This window comes from Tasmannia lanceolata, unplaced genomic scaffold (genome assembly GCF_043159265.1).
Source record: "Tasmannia lanceolata isolate RefF3 unplaced genomic scaffold, GAP_Taslan_0.1 ptg000035l, whole genome shotgun sequence".
Lineage (NCBI taxonomy): Eukaryota > Viridiplantae > Streptophyta > Magnoliopsida > Canellales > Winteraceae > Tasmannia > Tasmannia lanceolata.
In genome coordinates this window covers 1,935,160-1,948,601 of record NW_027518712.1, presented here as the reverse complement: position 1 = coordinate 1,948,601, position 13,442 = coordinate 1,935,160, and the positions used below count along the sequence as shown (strand labels likewise).

General features: G+C 40.4%; 1 protein-coding gene across 4 annotated transcripts in view; it reads right to left on the bottom strand.

The window, feature by feature from the left end:
• The window catches only part of FBX2 (F-box protein 2), a 43,428-nt gene extending 30,834 nt beyond the window's left edge, over positions 1-12,594 (bottom strand). For 2 of the 4 annotated variants that reach the window (XM_077370283.1, XM_077370280.1), the window contains exon 1: positions 10,510-12,594. In XM_077370283.1, coding sequence (XP_077226398.1) covers positions 10,537-12,195 — 1,659 coding nt within the window. In that variant the 5' untranslated portion in view covers positions 12,196-12,594 and the 3' untranslated portion in view covers positions 10,510-10,536. Of the gene's footprint in view, positions 1-10,348 lie in introns of those variants that run through there. The other 2 variants (XM_077370281.1, XM_077370282.1) reach the window with 2 other exon arrangements.
• Positions 12,595-13,442: the final 848 nt, after the last annotated feature.

Here is a 13,442-nt window from a genome sequence, read left to right as displayed (position 1 = left end):
TAAAAATTCAACAATGATCTTCCTCTTCAAGTCTTCATTTTCACCATGGATCATCTTTTCTAATACGTGCACTTTGAAACATCAAACACATTAGATAAAGAACACAAATCAACTTATGTTTGGAATCATCAAAACATAGAAGATTGCCAAGGTGGGAACAAATGGGCTTACAGTGTGCGTTTCGGGTTGATCCTATTATAGTCCTTCCATATTGTTTTCTGATAGTGGAAGATTGTGTTTTCGCTAGTGGACGTAGGCATCTTGGTTGAACCACATAAAATCTCAGTGTTCATCTTGTCGCTTGTATTTGTTTCTACTTTTTCGTTTGTTTATGCACGATGGGATCGGATTTGCTCAGTGGTTTCTCTCAACAGGGTGAGAGGCTGCCAACAGCCAGCTGCCTCCGTTGGTATCTGCCTCCTTTGGTATCTGGAAAGACCTCCTTAGTTTCTATATAAAATCAAGGGCAATGAAATCCACATGCATTTCGAATATCTCGAAGTAGCCCTAACGGAGCATTCCTCATAAAACAACCACTAATCCTCAAATGGTAATATTCTAAAGGAAATTTCTCATAATTTACTGACAATTGTTAAAAGTAAATGCATGTTTGAGGTAGCAAAGATATTACTTATATATATATATATATATATATATATATATATAGAGAGAGAGAGAGAGAGTTAAGTGAAGCTACACATACGTGTAGCTAACTTAGCTACACCGACGGCTTAAAATACAGTGGGCCCACATTATTTGGGTGATCCAAACCATTCATCTGATAGGCCCTCACATTGATAGGGTGTGCCTAAAAAATCAGCTCCATAGGATCATCCCAACCCTTGAAACTGTGAAGGCAAAAATTGATAGATTTGTGAAGGTTTTTACACATCCAATTTTGCCTCCACAAATCGTAGGGTTGGGATGATCCTATGGAGCTGATTTTTTGGGCACACCCTATCTATGTGAGGGCCCATCAAATGAATGGTTTGCATCACCCAAACAATGTGGGGCCCACTGTATTTTAAGCCGTTGGTGTAGCTAAGTTAGCTACACGTATGTGTAGCTACACTTTTCTCATATATATATATATATATTTGTTCTTATTGAGTCATTCACACCATTTACCCAAGATAGGAAAACAATGAGTATCATCTTAAAGAGGTTATACAAAACAGCTACCAGAAGAAAAAGGCCATATGAATTTTATTTTTATTTTTATTTTTTTTTAAAATAAAGTGACTGTATTAATTAGAACAGCCATACAAAGGCCATATGAAAATAACTTTGATAAATAGAAATAATTCATTACGGGTACTAGCATGGTATCTCCCTGCTCATTGGCTGTGTTTTAAGGGATCTCGGGCTTATGGTGTCCTCTTAGCATCACTTACCATCAAATATATCAAAGAAAATATATAGAAGGAAAACATAAGGAGAAGATCTCTTTTTTGGGTATAAGAAAAGAAAATCTCCACTTTCAAATTGATTTGTAGTTATTTAATCATGAATTTTCCATTTTTTTTAAAACAATTGACAAATATATTCATACCAGCAAAATTACAATGGGGACCAGTAGTCTCACTAGATTTACATAGTATGAATTGCCCAGAAGCATTCTCCTTGGCCCAAAAGAAAAACCCATTACCCCTTACATTACCCAATAGCCTCAATTGAATCGAATAAAGCAAAAAGTGCCATATTTGTGGAACCCCCAAGTCAAGATCGTCTGCCACGTCACACCGATTTCTCCACTGCAATCTGCTGGCAAATTCGATTTTCAAAAATCCCACTTGAATGCCCAGGAGCTATTGTGCACTCCTAACCGTGCACGATAGCCAACCACCCAACACATCATCCGATCTCTGGCGGCCTCCACCTCGAAGCACCACCAAACACCGATGGCTCCCCACTAAAAATATATCAAATTCTTCCACCATATTCTCCAAATCCTACTTCCACTAACCCAAAAATCATCCCATCCAAAAGTATACTCCTAGCCCTAACCCTAAACCGTAACCCTAAAGACTATACTACTCCCCCACATCCTTCCCCAATCAACCCTAACCCTAACAACCCTAAAACTCCCCTCCTCTTCCTCCTCCTTCAAACCTTAACCCTACAAGGTTCATTGTCGTTATCCACAAACTCCCTCAGCTCCATATCCAACCTCCTCCTTTTCCCCTGAATCCAAACACCCTTTTCCTTACATCGGCCCCTTCCACAGCCTCCAACAACTCCCCCATCCATTTTCTCCATCAACCCTAACTAGATCCAGCCCTTTCACCATTAAATCCGGCCTTCTCGAGCCCAGCTCCGGCCATTCCGCCCTACATATGGCCCCCGGCTTTCCATAACCCCGGGATCCGATAATCTACGGCCTCGCACCGCATATACCTTGCTTTCCACGGCTCCAGGTCTAGCACCCCACGGCCTTTCACCGCCACCGGCAACATTCACGATTTTCCCCGGCTCCAGATCCAGCTTCACAGCCTCCATGGCTTCAGATCCGGCCTCCACAGCTCCCAATCTAGCCTCCACGGCCCCAGATCTTGAATCCACATCCCTAGATCTAGCCACCACGGAAAAGCCATGTTCCAGATCTGGCCTCCACGGTTCCTGATTCGGCCTCCGCGGCTCATCTTTTACCAACCATGGGAGAGACGGTAAAAAGAGGGTTAGCAATGGGGAGAGAGAGAGAGAGAGAGAGGGAGACGAGAGAGAAAGATGTGGCAGAGAGAGGGGACGAGAGAGAGGAAGACGAGAGGGAGAAACCGCCTCCCTCCCTAGGCCGACGCCCTAGGGAAAGAGCTTTTTTAAGCCCCTTTTTTTTGCCCTCTTAAAAGCTATCTAAAAAACCTCATGAATTTTCCATTTTAAAAGTTGAGAAACTATTAATAGCAGGGAATTTGGTTGTGCTAAAATACAAATAAAGTTAGATTTTACGCCCTATTAGTCTTGCCTTGTGGTGTATACTTTAGCTGGTTACTTTCATCTTAAATTTAGGTAGGCATAATTATGGGTAGAGATCTTAGAAGCAAGAATCTTGATTCCTCACATATGCCACTCCCGCACTAGAACTGCAATCAGCACTCCTTAGGAAGGAAACCGCGCCCATGACGTTCCCGAAGAGACCAAACCCGCTCCCATGGCGCTCCCAACCTACTCCTATTACTCCCTCAGTCCCACCATGACCTACTTTCTTGCACCAAACTCCTCCAACTCTTCAAAGTACTTCATTAGAGCAAAAGCACAAGGGCCTTCAGAAGGCACGAGAAAAGAGGGCACGAAAATGAAGATTATTAGAAATTATTACTTTTTGATGTACATAAATTTTGAAAGATATATGTGAAGAAAGATATTACTATTTTATGTACTCAGATATTGAAAAACATATAAAGAAAATATTACATAAACACTCACGGGGCGCTCCCAACCTTGGACTCTTCTAGACCCACGCTTCCCCACCTCACACTGGCTTAGTGCTTCTAAGGTAGAGATGAAGTTCTTTGATTTCCATCTATTTGAATCTTTGAAGATTCTGTAAAATCTCTACATGTGTTTAGTCCCATTGTCATTTTGAAACACAAATAAATGACGCTATTGAAAAAAATGACGTAAATAAAGTGCAAATAAGGTGACCTAATAAATGTTTTAAGACAATATTATCAAATATTAAAGTTAAAAAGAAAATTACAGGCATATGCATGCGTGTGTGATATAGTCTTAGTAAATGTGTGCCAGATGGACAAGTCAGAAGGAAAATTTCAAAATTAAGGAGATATTTGTAGCAACGGACGGTAAATAAATATTAGAGGGATCTAATATCTTCTTTCCAAAAAAGGGAAACAATATATGGGTGATGGCACCATGGAATGGTAAAGGTAAAACATTGTGGCAAGTATCCTTTCTAGCTACGATATGGGTGCTTGGGAAAGAAAGGAATGCAAGGATTTTCAAAGCGCTCTCTAAGGGAAGTCACTTCATGCTTAATAAAGTAATTGCTCTAACTATTTCTTGGGTAAAAACTTTGCCAGAGTTCAGATTTGTATCAGCATATGATTTATGGCATGGGTGGAGAGAAATATGTGAAGAGGTCAGCATAAGGCCTAAAGTCGCCCAATCATGGTCGCCTCCCTCTCAAGGGATCCTAAAGTTAAATTTTGACGGATCAAGTATGGGGAATCCTTGGCCCTCTACCATAAGAGGTCTGTTGAGAAATGAATGGGGAATTCGTTTCCAAACCCGTCACTTATCACTAACCCTTGGAAGAAAGAGCATGCCGAGAAACTTCCTGAAACATTGGATGCTCAAACTCTGGAGGGAGAACAGTATTGAAACTAAAGAAAGTACAAAAGGTGGCATAGGCTAACGATCTCCTGGTCCTTTAGATTTCTCTTGAGATTAATTATCCAATCTGACTTTTCACCCTCTGTTCTTTCCATATAGTCACAAACTCTAGCCTCTCGATTAAAGGCTAGAAGAAATAAATCTGGGAAAGCGATAAAGTCCGACTCCCCTAACCAGAGGTCATGCCAGAAACAAAGTCCATCCCCCTTAACCACAGAGTATGTTATGCATGGAAGAAATAAAGGTCTCGTAGCCATAGTTGTCAACCCGTGACTTGACTCATGACTCGATTTCTTAATTTTATGACTCGTGACTAGACTCGACTCGTGACTTGTATGAGTTTCTGACAAGAACAAAAATTTAGTTGAAAAAAAATATATAATAATATATCAAATGATGAAGCATTTAAAAAATGTAACCCAATAGCACATAGATAAAGCACTAAACCATAAATAACTATATGCTTGTAACTTATCGACGAAACCAAAGAAGTAAATGCTATGTTAGAGTTATGGAGAACTACTTTGGAATCCAAGGGTTTTAGACTGAGTAGGACTAAGACAGAGTATATGGAGTGCAACTTTAGTAATGTAAGGAGGTGGGACGAGATTGTAGTAAATAAGACTGGAGATGAGGTACCTAAGAGGGATATCTTTCGTTATCTTGGTTCAATTCTACATAATGAAAGAGAGATTTAAGAGGATGTTAACCATAGAATAAGAGCGGGTTGGTTAAAGTGGAAGCTTGCCTCAGGAGTTCTGTGCGACCGTAAAATCCCTAACAAGTTGAAGGGAAAGTTTTATAAGACAGCTGTAAGGCCAGCCATGTTGTACGGCTCAGAATGTTGAGCCACCAAGAAGCAGCATGTGCATAAGATGAATGTGCGGAGATGCGAATGCTTAGATGTATGCGTGGCCACACAAGGTTAGATAGAATTAAAAATGAAGACATTCGTAAAAAGGTGGGGGTGGCACCAATTGAGGAGAAGATGAGAGAGCACCGCGTAAGATGGCTTGGATATATCCAATGTAGGCCTTTGGATGCTCCGGTGAGAAGAGGTGACTCGTGCCAAATTGATAGAGTAAAAAGAGTTAGGGGTAGACCGAAAACAACTTGCGTAGAAACAGTGAGGAAAGACTTGATAGCTAGGAACATAACAGAGAACATGACCTTGGATAGGAAGACAATGATCCACGTAGAAGAACCCAACTAGAGCCAGGTAGCTTCCTTTCACCTTCTTCATGAAATTTTTCTAAAGGATTCATTTTAGCCGACCCCAACTAGTTTGGGACAAAGGCTTGGTTGACTTGAGTTGAGTATATGCTTGTAACTTGCACGCACAAAAAAAATTAAGTTATGGTCGAAAGTTACTCATGGGTGAAAACCCTTTCTTGCTTTAGATTTGTATCTGCCCATGATTTATGGTATGGTTGAAGGGAGATTTGGGGTGGTTCAGGCCAGGAAACCAAGATTGTCTAAGACAGAGAGCCTCCCGCATGGGTGAAAACCCTTTCTTGCTTTAGATTTGTATCTGCCCATGATTTATGGTATGGTTGAAGGGAGATTTGGGGTGGTTCAGGCCAGGAAACCAAGATTGTCTAAGACAGAGAGCCTCCCGCACATGGTTTTTTTAAGCTAAACTTTAATGGGTCTAGCATAGGGAACCCTGGTCCTACCAGAATTGGGGCAGTCTTGAGGGATGAATTTAAAGCAATGAAATGGGCTTTTGCGGATCACATTGAAGTCGTAGACACTAATGAAGCCGAAGTGCATGCTATCTACCAAGGAATAAGGTGTCTTGAGTAGTGGCTCTCATTCCGTCCCTTGGAGATTCGGCTCTTTCTTCGATGAGATCCAAGACAAGGTGGGGGGCGCATCGAATTCTTTCCATCATGTCAAGCGGTCAGCGAATGGTGTGGCCGACAGTTTAGCTAAAGATAGTGTCTATAGGGAGAGAGTTGAGCTATTTGACTCTATTCCTCCTTAACCCTTGCAGTGCGGCTTGTTCATGTCTTTCTTTTTCTATCTCTTTATTTGTATAGACCTCCACGATCTTTTTTTCTCATTTAATACAATTGCCTCCTCGATCTTTTTCTGTCTCTTTTTTTCTCTTTTTTTCTCTTTATTTGTATAGTCCAAGTTTTCAGCCATCAAAACAAGAAAGCCCAAGCCCAGTGACCCGACTTGACTCGTAAGAGTCTTAGTTTTTCGACTCGACTCGGACTGACTCGTAAGAGTCTTCAACAGAGACGAGTCGTCCATGCAACTCGACTCGACTCGAGTGTTGACTCGTACGACTCGTAAGAGTCTGACAATTATGGATGCAAATAAGGCGGAAGTAAAAGTTGTGTACCATGGAATAAAGCTTCTCCAGAATGTGGACCTCAATAAGGTGGTTGTGGAAGGGGTCTCATTGAATGTCATCAGATGGTTGAAAAGCTTCAAAGCAGTACCGTGATGATTTGCCTCCCTATTGGATGAAATTCAGGATAGAATTGGTCCGGCATCCATGTCTTTCTGCCATGTGAGGCGATCAACAAATGTTGAGGCACACAGGCTAGCTAGAGAGAGGGTGTCAAAAGAGAGTTTTGAGCATTTTGATTTCCTCCCCCCTTAGCCATTTCATTGATATTTTTTTTGAACCTCATTAGCCATTTCATTGATGTACTTTGATTTTGTTTCTTTTTTTGTTCTTGTACTGTTTTCTCAGGGTCTCTAAGACCCTCTCGGTCCCTGCTCTTTTTAATGAAATTTATTTGCCATTCAAAAAAAGGGACCTAATTTCTTCTTATTCAGCCATAACAAACCGGCTTAGTAGAGAAGTTGTGAACCATAAATTGCAAACTCAAACCCGGATAAAGCAAACCAATGAAACAGGTAGCATTGGCCTGCAACAGTTTTTTCTATGAATGGCAACAATTTTATGAAAAAGAATCGAAAGCATAGATCGAGGTGGACAAATACAAGCCAAACAAAAAGTAAAGGAAGAGAAAGATACAAAAAGAATAAAGGGGGAAGACAGTCAAACAACTCCAACGAGAGTCTATCAATAGTTTTTCCCTATTAAGAGAACAGGCAAAATTAAGGAAACTGCCAACCAGGCTGAAATACAGGTGTGACAATCCAAGAGGGAGTGTGAATTGGTCAATTAGAAATTTTAGGCTTAATTAAGGGAGATTAAAAATTAATCCATTTAATTAAGCACTAATTAGTTTAACCCTTGTTCAAATAGGTATATCAATAAAATTTAGGGATTAAACTTTCTAATCATGCACATTTAGCTAACCCTTGTTCAAATAGATATTATAATGCAATTTAGGGTTTAGACATTTAACTTAAGTGCGTTCACTAACCCTTGTTCAATTAAAGCATAAACATAAGTAAGGTTAGAGATTACCAATCACCACACGTGCGACAGAGAGAGAGAGAGAGAAGAGCAAGCATCCACAAGGCAAGAGATTTATAGTGGTTCGGTCACAACTTGACCTACTCCACTCTTCCAAGCTTACCTCCTTAGGATCTCCACTAAAATGATGAAGCCGTACACCCGACTCATTCATCTCCAAAGGGAACAAACCCTTGCTTTTCCATTCTCAAGGGCCAAAGCGAAGCCCATCGCACGAAGCCTTCGGCGAGGGGACAAACCCTCATATGTTGTCTTCACCTTTCTTGGGCCGAAGAGGAGACCCTCGTCTTCACCTTTGTTCACGGGCCGAAGAGAAGACTCTCTTCTTCACAATTATTACCGGGCCGAAGAGAAGACCCTCAATGAAGAACAAATAAAATGAAAAACACTCAATGCCTCTTAATAGGCGGATTACAACTTTGTAAGCTCACAATCACTCCCAAGAAATAGCAAAAGAAAAGCCCTATAGAGTGCCTCTTGATAACATGTAGAAATGGAAGATCAAAGAGGTTTTTAGCTTTTGAAATAAAAATGTTGAAGCTCAAAGAGAAATGGAATTTGATCTTTCTCAAATGTTCAAAAGCTTGTGGAGATAGGTTTTAATCATGTATATATAGAGTATTTGAAAATATGACCGTTTGGGGTAAAACTGTAAATAAATGGCTTGAAAAAGTCAAGCAGAAAACGCTCCAACAGCTAGTTTGGTCGACCGGGCGGTCGACCGGGCTACATCAGTCGTCCGCCCCTATCGGGCGCCCTATTCTATTTTCAAATTTCTTACCGTCGCGGTCGACCAGCCCAATGGAAGCCGCCCGGCGAGGGCTAACTGTTTGCTCAAAATTTGGCTCATAAAATCTATCTCGGTCGACCGACCCACGGCGGTCGCCCGCCCTAGACCAAATTGGATTGTTCTGTTTGAAACAGAAGCGCATCCTCGGTCGCCCGGCTTAACCCTGTCGACCGGCCGGCCGATCCTGAGTGAAATTCCATTTTAACTTTAAAATTCAGGGGCTTTTGGGCTATGGTCTTTGGGCTAAAGTCCAAGGTTTTCAAACACATTTTTAGGTGTGTTGATGGTTTTCAAAGATGTAAAATGTTAAGTATAAAAACCATTTGAAAGCTTTTTAAAAGTGCATTTAAACATAAAATCAAGAGGACTCCAATACATTCTAAAAATAAGAACCTTGAGTCTTCTTGGAATGCCTTGGCTCCTTTGCACTTTCTTGGACTTCTTCGACTTGGGTGAACATCTTGGCCTTGTCTTGGCTCTTATGACATCCTCCAATTTTCACTGCATGTAGTGAGGTGTATGAGGTGTCACCAATGGTATGTTCAGCTCCAAGCTCATTCTGGACACTTGCTTAGGAACTTGTGGGATCTTCATGATGAGCTTCTTTACTTGAGCATCTTCAAATGAGGATGACTCCAATGTAGGTACAAGCTCTTGGTTCCTTTGATCCTTAATCCAAAAGTAATGTGTTGTGAAGAGTTGTGTAATGGCGATTATGACATGAAAATCCTGTATACAACACAACACCTCAAAGCAACACATCAGTCCATAAATGCTAATCAATTTGGTTTGCTAGCATCAAAACAAGAAGGTAAGATGAATGATTAACCCATGGGAACCCTTGGGCATACACAGGCTCTTCAAGGATAAGGAGATTGAGATCAATCTCCCTATTTTTCTTCTCGATTGTGCAGGATGAGGTCATGGTGGCTAGAGAGGAGATGGGAATGGGGAGGCAGAAATGTACAAGTTGGCGTGCGCATAGGTTGACAGGCTGCCAGCTACTTCCTCTGGTAGCTAGTAAGACCTCTTTGGTTTCTGTAAATAATCAAGGGATGTGAAACCCAAATGCATGGAAATGAAGATCTCGAAGTAGCCCTATGGGAGGATTCCTCATATAACGACAACTAATCCTCAGATTATATATTCTAAAGGAAATTTTTCATATAACTATTTTCGCATTGTTTGCTTAATCTTTAGCTATTTTATGATGAATTTTCCATTTTAAAAGTTGAGAAACTCTGAATAGAAAGGGTCTTCTTTTTTTTTGAGAAGGGAATAGAATAGAAGGGGTCTTGGTTGTGCTAAAATAGACTTGAACTTTGATTTTACTCCCTTTTGCCTTGCCCTGTGGTGTATACTTTAGATTGGTGTTTTTATCTTAAATTATGGTAAGCAGATTTACTGGTAGAGATGCAGGTCTTTGATTTCCATCTATTTGAATCTTTGGAGATCTGTAAAATTTCTACATGTGTTTAGTCCCATTATGTCATTTGGAACACAAATAAAGCGCACTCGGAAAAAAAACATAAATAAAGTGCAAATTAAGTGACCTGATACATGTTTTACAACAATGTTATCAAATATTAAAGTTTCAAAAGAAAATTACATTTATATGCGTGGGTATGTGTGATATATATAGTCTTAGTAAATGAGTGTCAGTTGGAATAATCTGAAGGAAAAAAATTCAGAATTTAGGAGATATTTGTATCTACAGACAGTAAATACATATTAGAGTTAGCTAATACGCTCTTATTCAGCAATATATCGAAGACAGTAAAAAGTATGTACCATCTTAATCAGGTCAAAAGAGAACAGCTCATATAAGAAAATGCTAATACCAAGTGACTTTCACAACATGTATTGAGATCCAAATGTTGATGGAGAAAGTACTCATACACTAACAATATTCTTGTTAAACAATAGAGGTGGCTTATTCTACAAGATTACTGAAGAGGAGTACCTACAATCAAAGCTTTGATTAAGCAGTCTATCCATACACCTTTAGCTTGCCGCTCACACTGCGCCTGTTATGCCAGATGACATTTCTGTCACTATTCACCTGATTCCTTTTGGCTTCAACAGAACACTGATCAGTTCGCCTACCCTTACTGTTCATCTCTATTTGGACTTTTCGCCTCCTCATCCGATTCTCTAATCGTATGCCTCTTAAGGCACGAATCCTCCTATCAATTTCCAGTGCTTGCGAGAAGTTCCAGATCCTAACAGAACCTTGCTCCCCCGGACATATGATTCTATCAGCACCAATGTCTACAGAGAACAAATTGCACCCAGATCCATGTAACATCCTTTGAGGAGCCTCCACATTGTTTGGAGTGGAACGTTTAACCCGAGAACGCTGACTTGGCAAAGAACGCAGGTTTGAGCTCAACAGTTTTCTCACATCAATCAGCGCAAGCTTTCCATCATTAGAAGATGACACGAGCCAAGGGAACTCAAATGCAAGTGAATAAACAGGACCTGTATGAGGAATCCAAGTTGCAACAGGCTTAAAGTCATCATCAACACAATCCCTTAAAACCTCAAACATATGAATGGCTCCATCTTCTCCCCCAGTGAACAGAAGGTCTCCTGAATAACTCCTAGCCAAAGAAACTACATTGCCAACATGAGCATTTTGGATGATGCCAATACGGTTACCATTTTTAACGTCCCAAATGTACACTTCTCTGCCAGCTACACTTGCAACAGTTGAACCACAAGGAACAAGATCAGAAACCCAATCCCCATGTCTCAAAACTTTCACACATTTCATCAGCATTCGATCCCAGACACGGACACTCATGTCCCACGATCCACTATAAATGCTAGTAGAATCTAATGCGAGGCAAGTGACAGGACCTTCATGCCCCCACAAGCGAAACTCGGGATTCTGATTTAGGAAAAACAAATGTGGAAGTCCTTCAACTGCCTTCCAGCAAAGAAGGAAATCACCAGTGCCTCCCACAACTAAAAGCTTGGTGTCAGCAACGATTGCCCGAATTGTACATCCGAGGGGCCGAGACGATATAATCGATAACCCCTCTTCCATATCCCACATCCGAACAACTGAATCATACCCTCCAGTAAATATAAGCTTCACAGCTACCAGAAGAAAAATGGAGCGAACTGGTTCAGTGTGACCATAGAGAATGTCTATACTATAACGTCCCATGAATGTCTTGCTCCTAAACTCCCTCTCTACAAAAAGATCCTTCCACGATCTATCATCAGAACAACCAGCACCAGACAGCGTTAAAAACAAAGGTAAGCCCCATCTCTCACAATAGAACTCCTTCCACCCACGATGATCAGAAGCTAGCTTTTGAAAGAGAGTTGAGACACATGAAATTATCCCAAGGTCTTTTGCATCTAGACAATGGAGAATTTCGGAAACCAAGGCTGGGGGAAGATCAGTGATTGATCGACGAAAATTACAAGACAAATCATTAACCAAAGAAACTTTTGAGTTACTTGCAATATCGAGTTTCGGTTTGATAGATTTCTGGGTTTCTTTCTTGGAATCAAAGCCAGAAATAGCACAAGGAATATAAGATCTGAATTGGGTTGGTGAATTTTCTTCTTCCCAAGGATTATCGAGAGAATTCTTTAACGACGAATCCAGTGTTTCTTGGCATTCAAATGCCATAAAAAAAAAGAACACAAATACTAGAGCTCTAAAATACCCTAACCCTAACAAATACTAAAATCTAAGAAACACACAAATCAATCAACTGTATATCAAAACAGTAAATTAAACCTCAAAGGAAAATATGATGGAAATGGAGGAAAATCTGCTCGTAGGAAGCCCTAGAATGAGAAAAAAAAAACAAGAAACAGAAAACTTATGAATGGAAACGATCTTTTTTTATAGATCTTGAAGAAACCAAAGGGGATTTTCTTTCTCAAGCGTACCTCACAACTTTTTGACGATCTCCGAGCAGAATTCCAACGTAAGAAATTACGAAAGGGCAAAAAAAACCCTAGAGAAAGGGGAGGAAAAACAGAAATTTAGGAAAAACAAATAAAGAATAAAAAAGTTGAGAGGGAATGAAGCTGAATATAGTGGCCGTGGCTACGACTTATGTTCTTTTGTGAACACCAGCCATTCAATTCAACGGTTGCGAGAGTAGCTTATGCTTTATTTTGAACCGTTGATTAAATCTTTACGTTTTACAAATTTACTGATTTAACCTCTCCCAAGAGATCAAAATAGAACGAACCCACCGACGAACGGTAAGCATGATTTTTTTGGTAGTTGTACATAACTGATCAGGACCGTTGATTTGATGGAACCGTGTGCAGAGGTGAGAACAGTGGCCTACTAGATCAACGGACTTGATCGAACTACAAGTGTGCTTAGGTTTGGAATGAGCAGTGATAAAATTCACCCCCTTCTATCTCTGTCTTCCTCCTCCAGTAGGAACCTTTGGTGGGGCCCAACAATTGATTTGTTTAAATCTTAGAACAAGTTAGGCCCCACCAATATTTATCCTCACAAGATGTACAGTCTAGTATTTTTTAAAATGGACTGTGGCCCACACCATGGGAAGATCCGAACCGTCCATTTGATGGGCCACAACATAAATAGGTTATACCCCAAAAAATCATTTCCATAGGGTGCTCCTAGTCCTCCAATCTACGAGAAACTCCATAATGTGGAAACCTCTATTGATCAGTGGGTTGGGATCATACTATGGAAATGATTTTTTGGGGCACAACCTATTTATGTTGTGCCCATCAAATGGAGGACAGTTTGGATCATCCTATGGTGTGTGTGCCATATAGTCCATTTTGAAAGAAAAAAAAAAACCTTGACTACAGTCTTACACTAAATAAAAACTCTATTTTTACAACCAGTACTCTCTCAACTATCTTTGAACATATGTTCTTGGC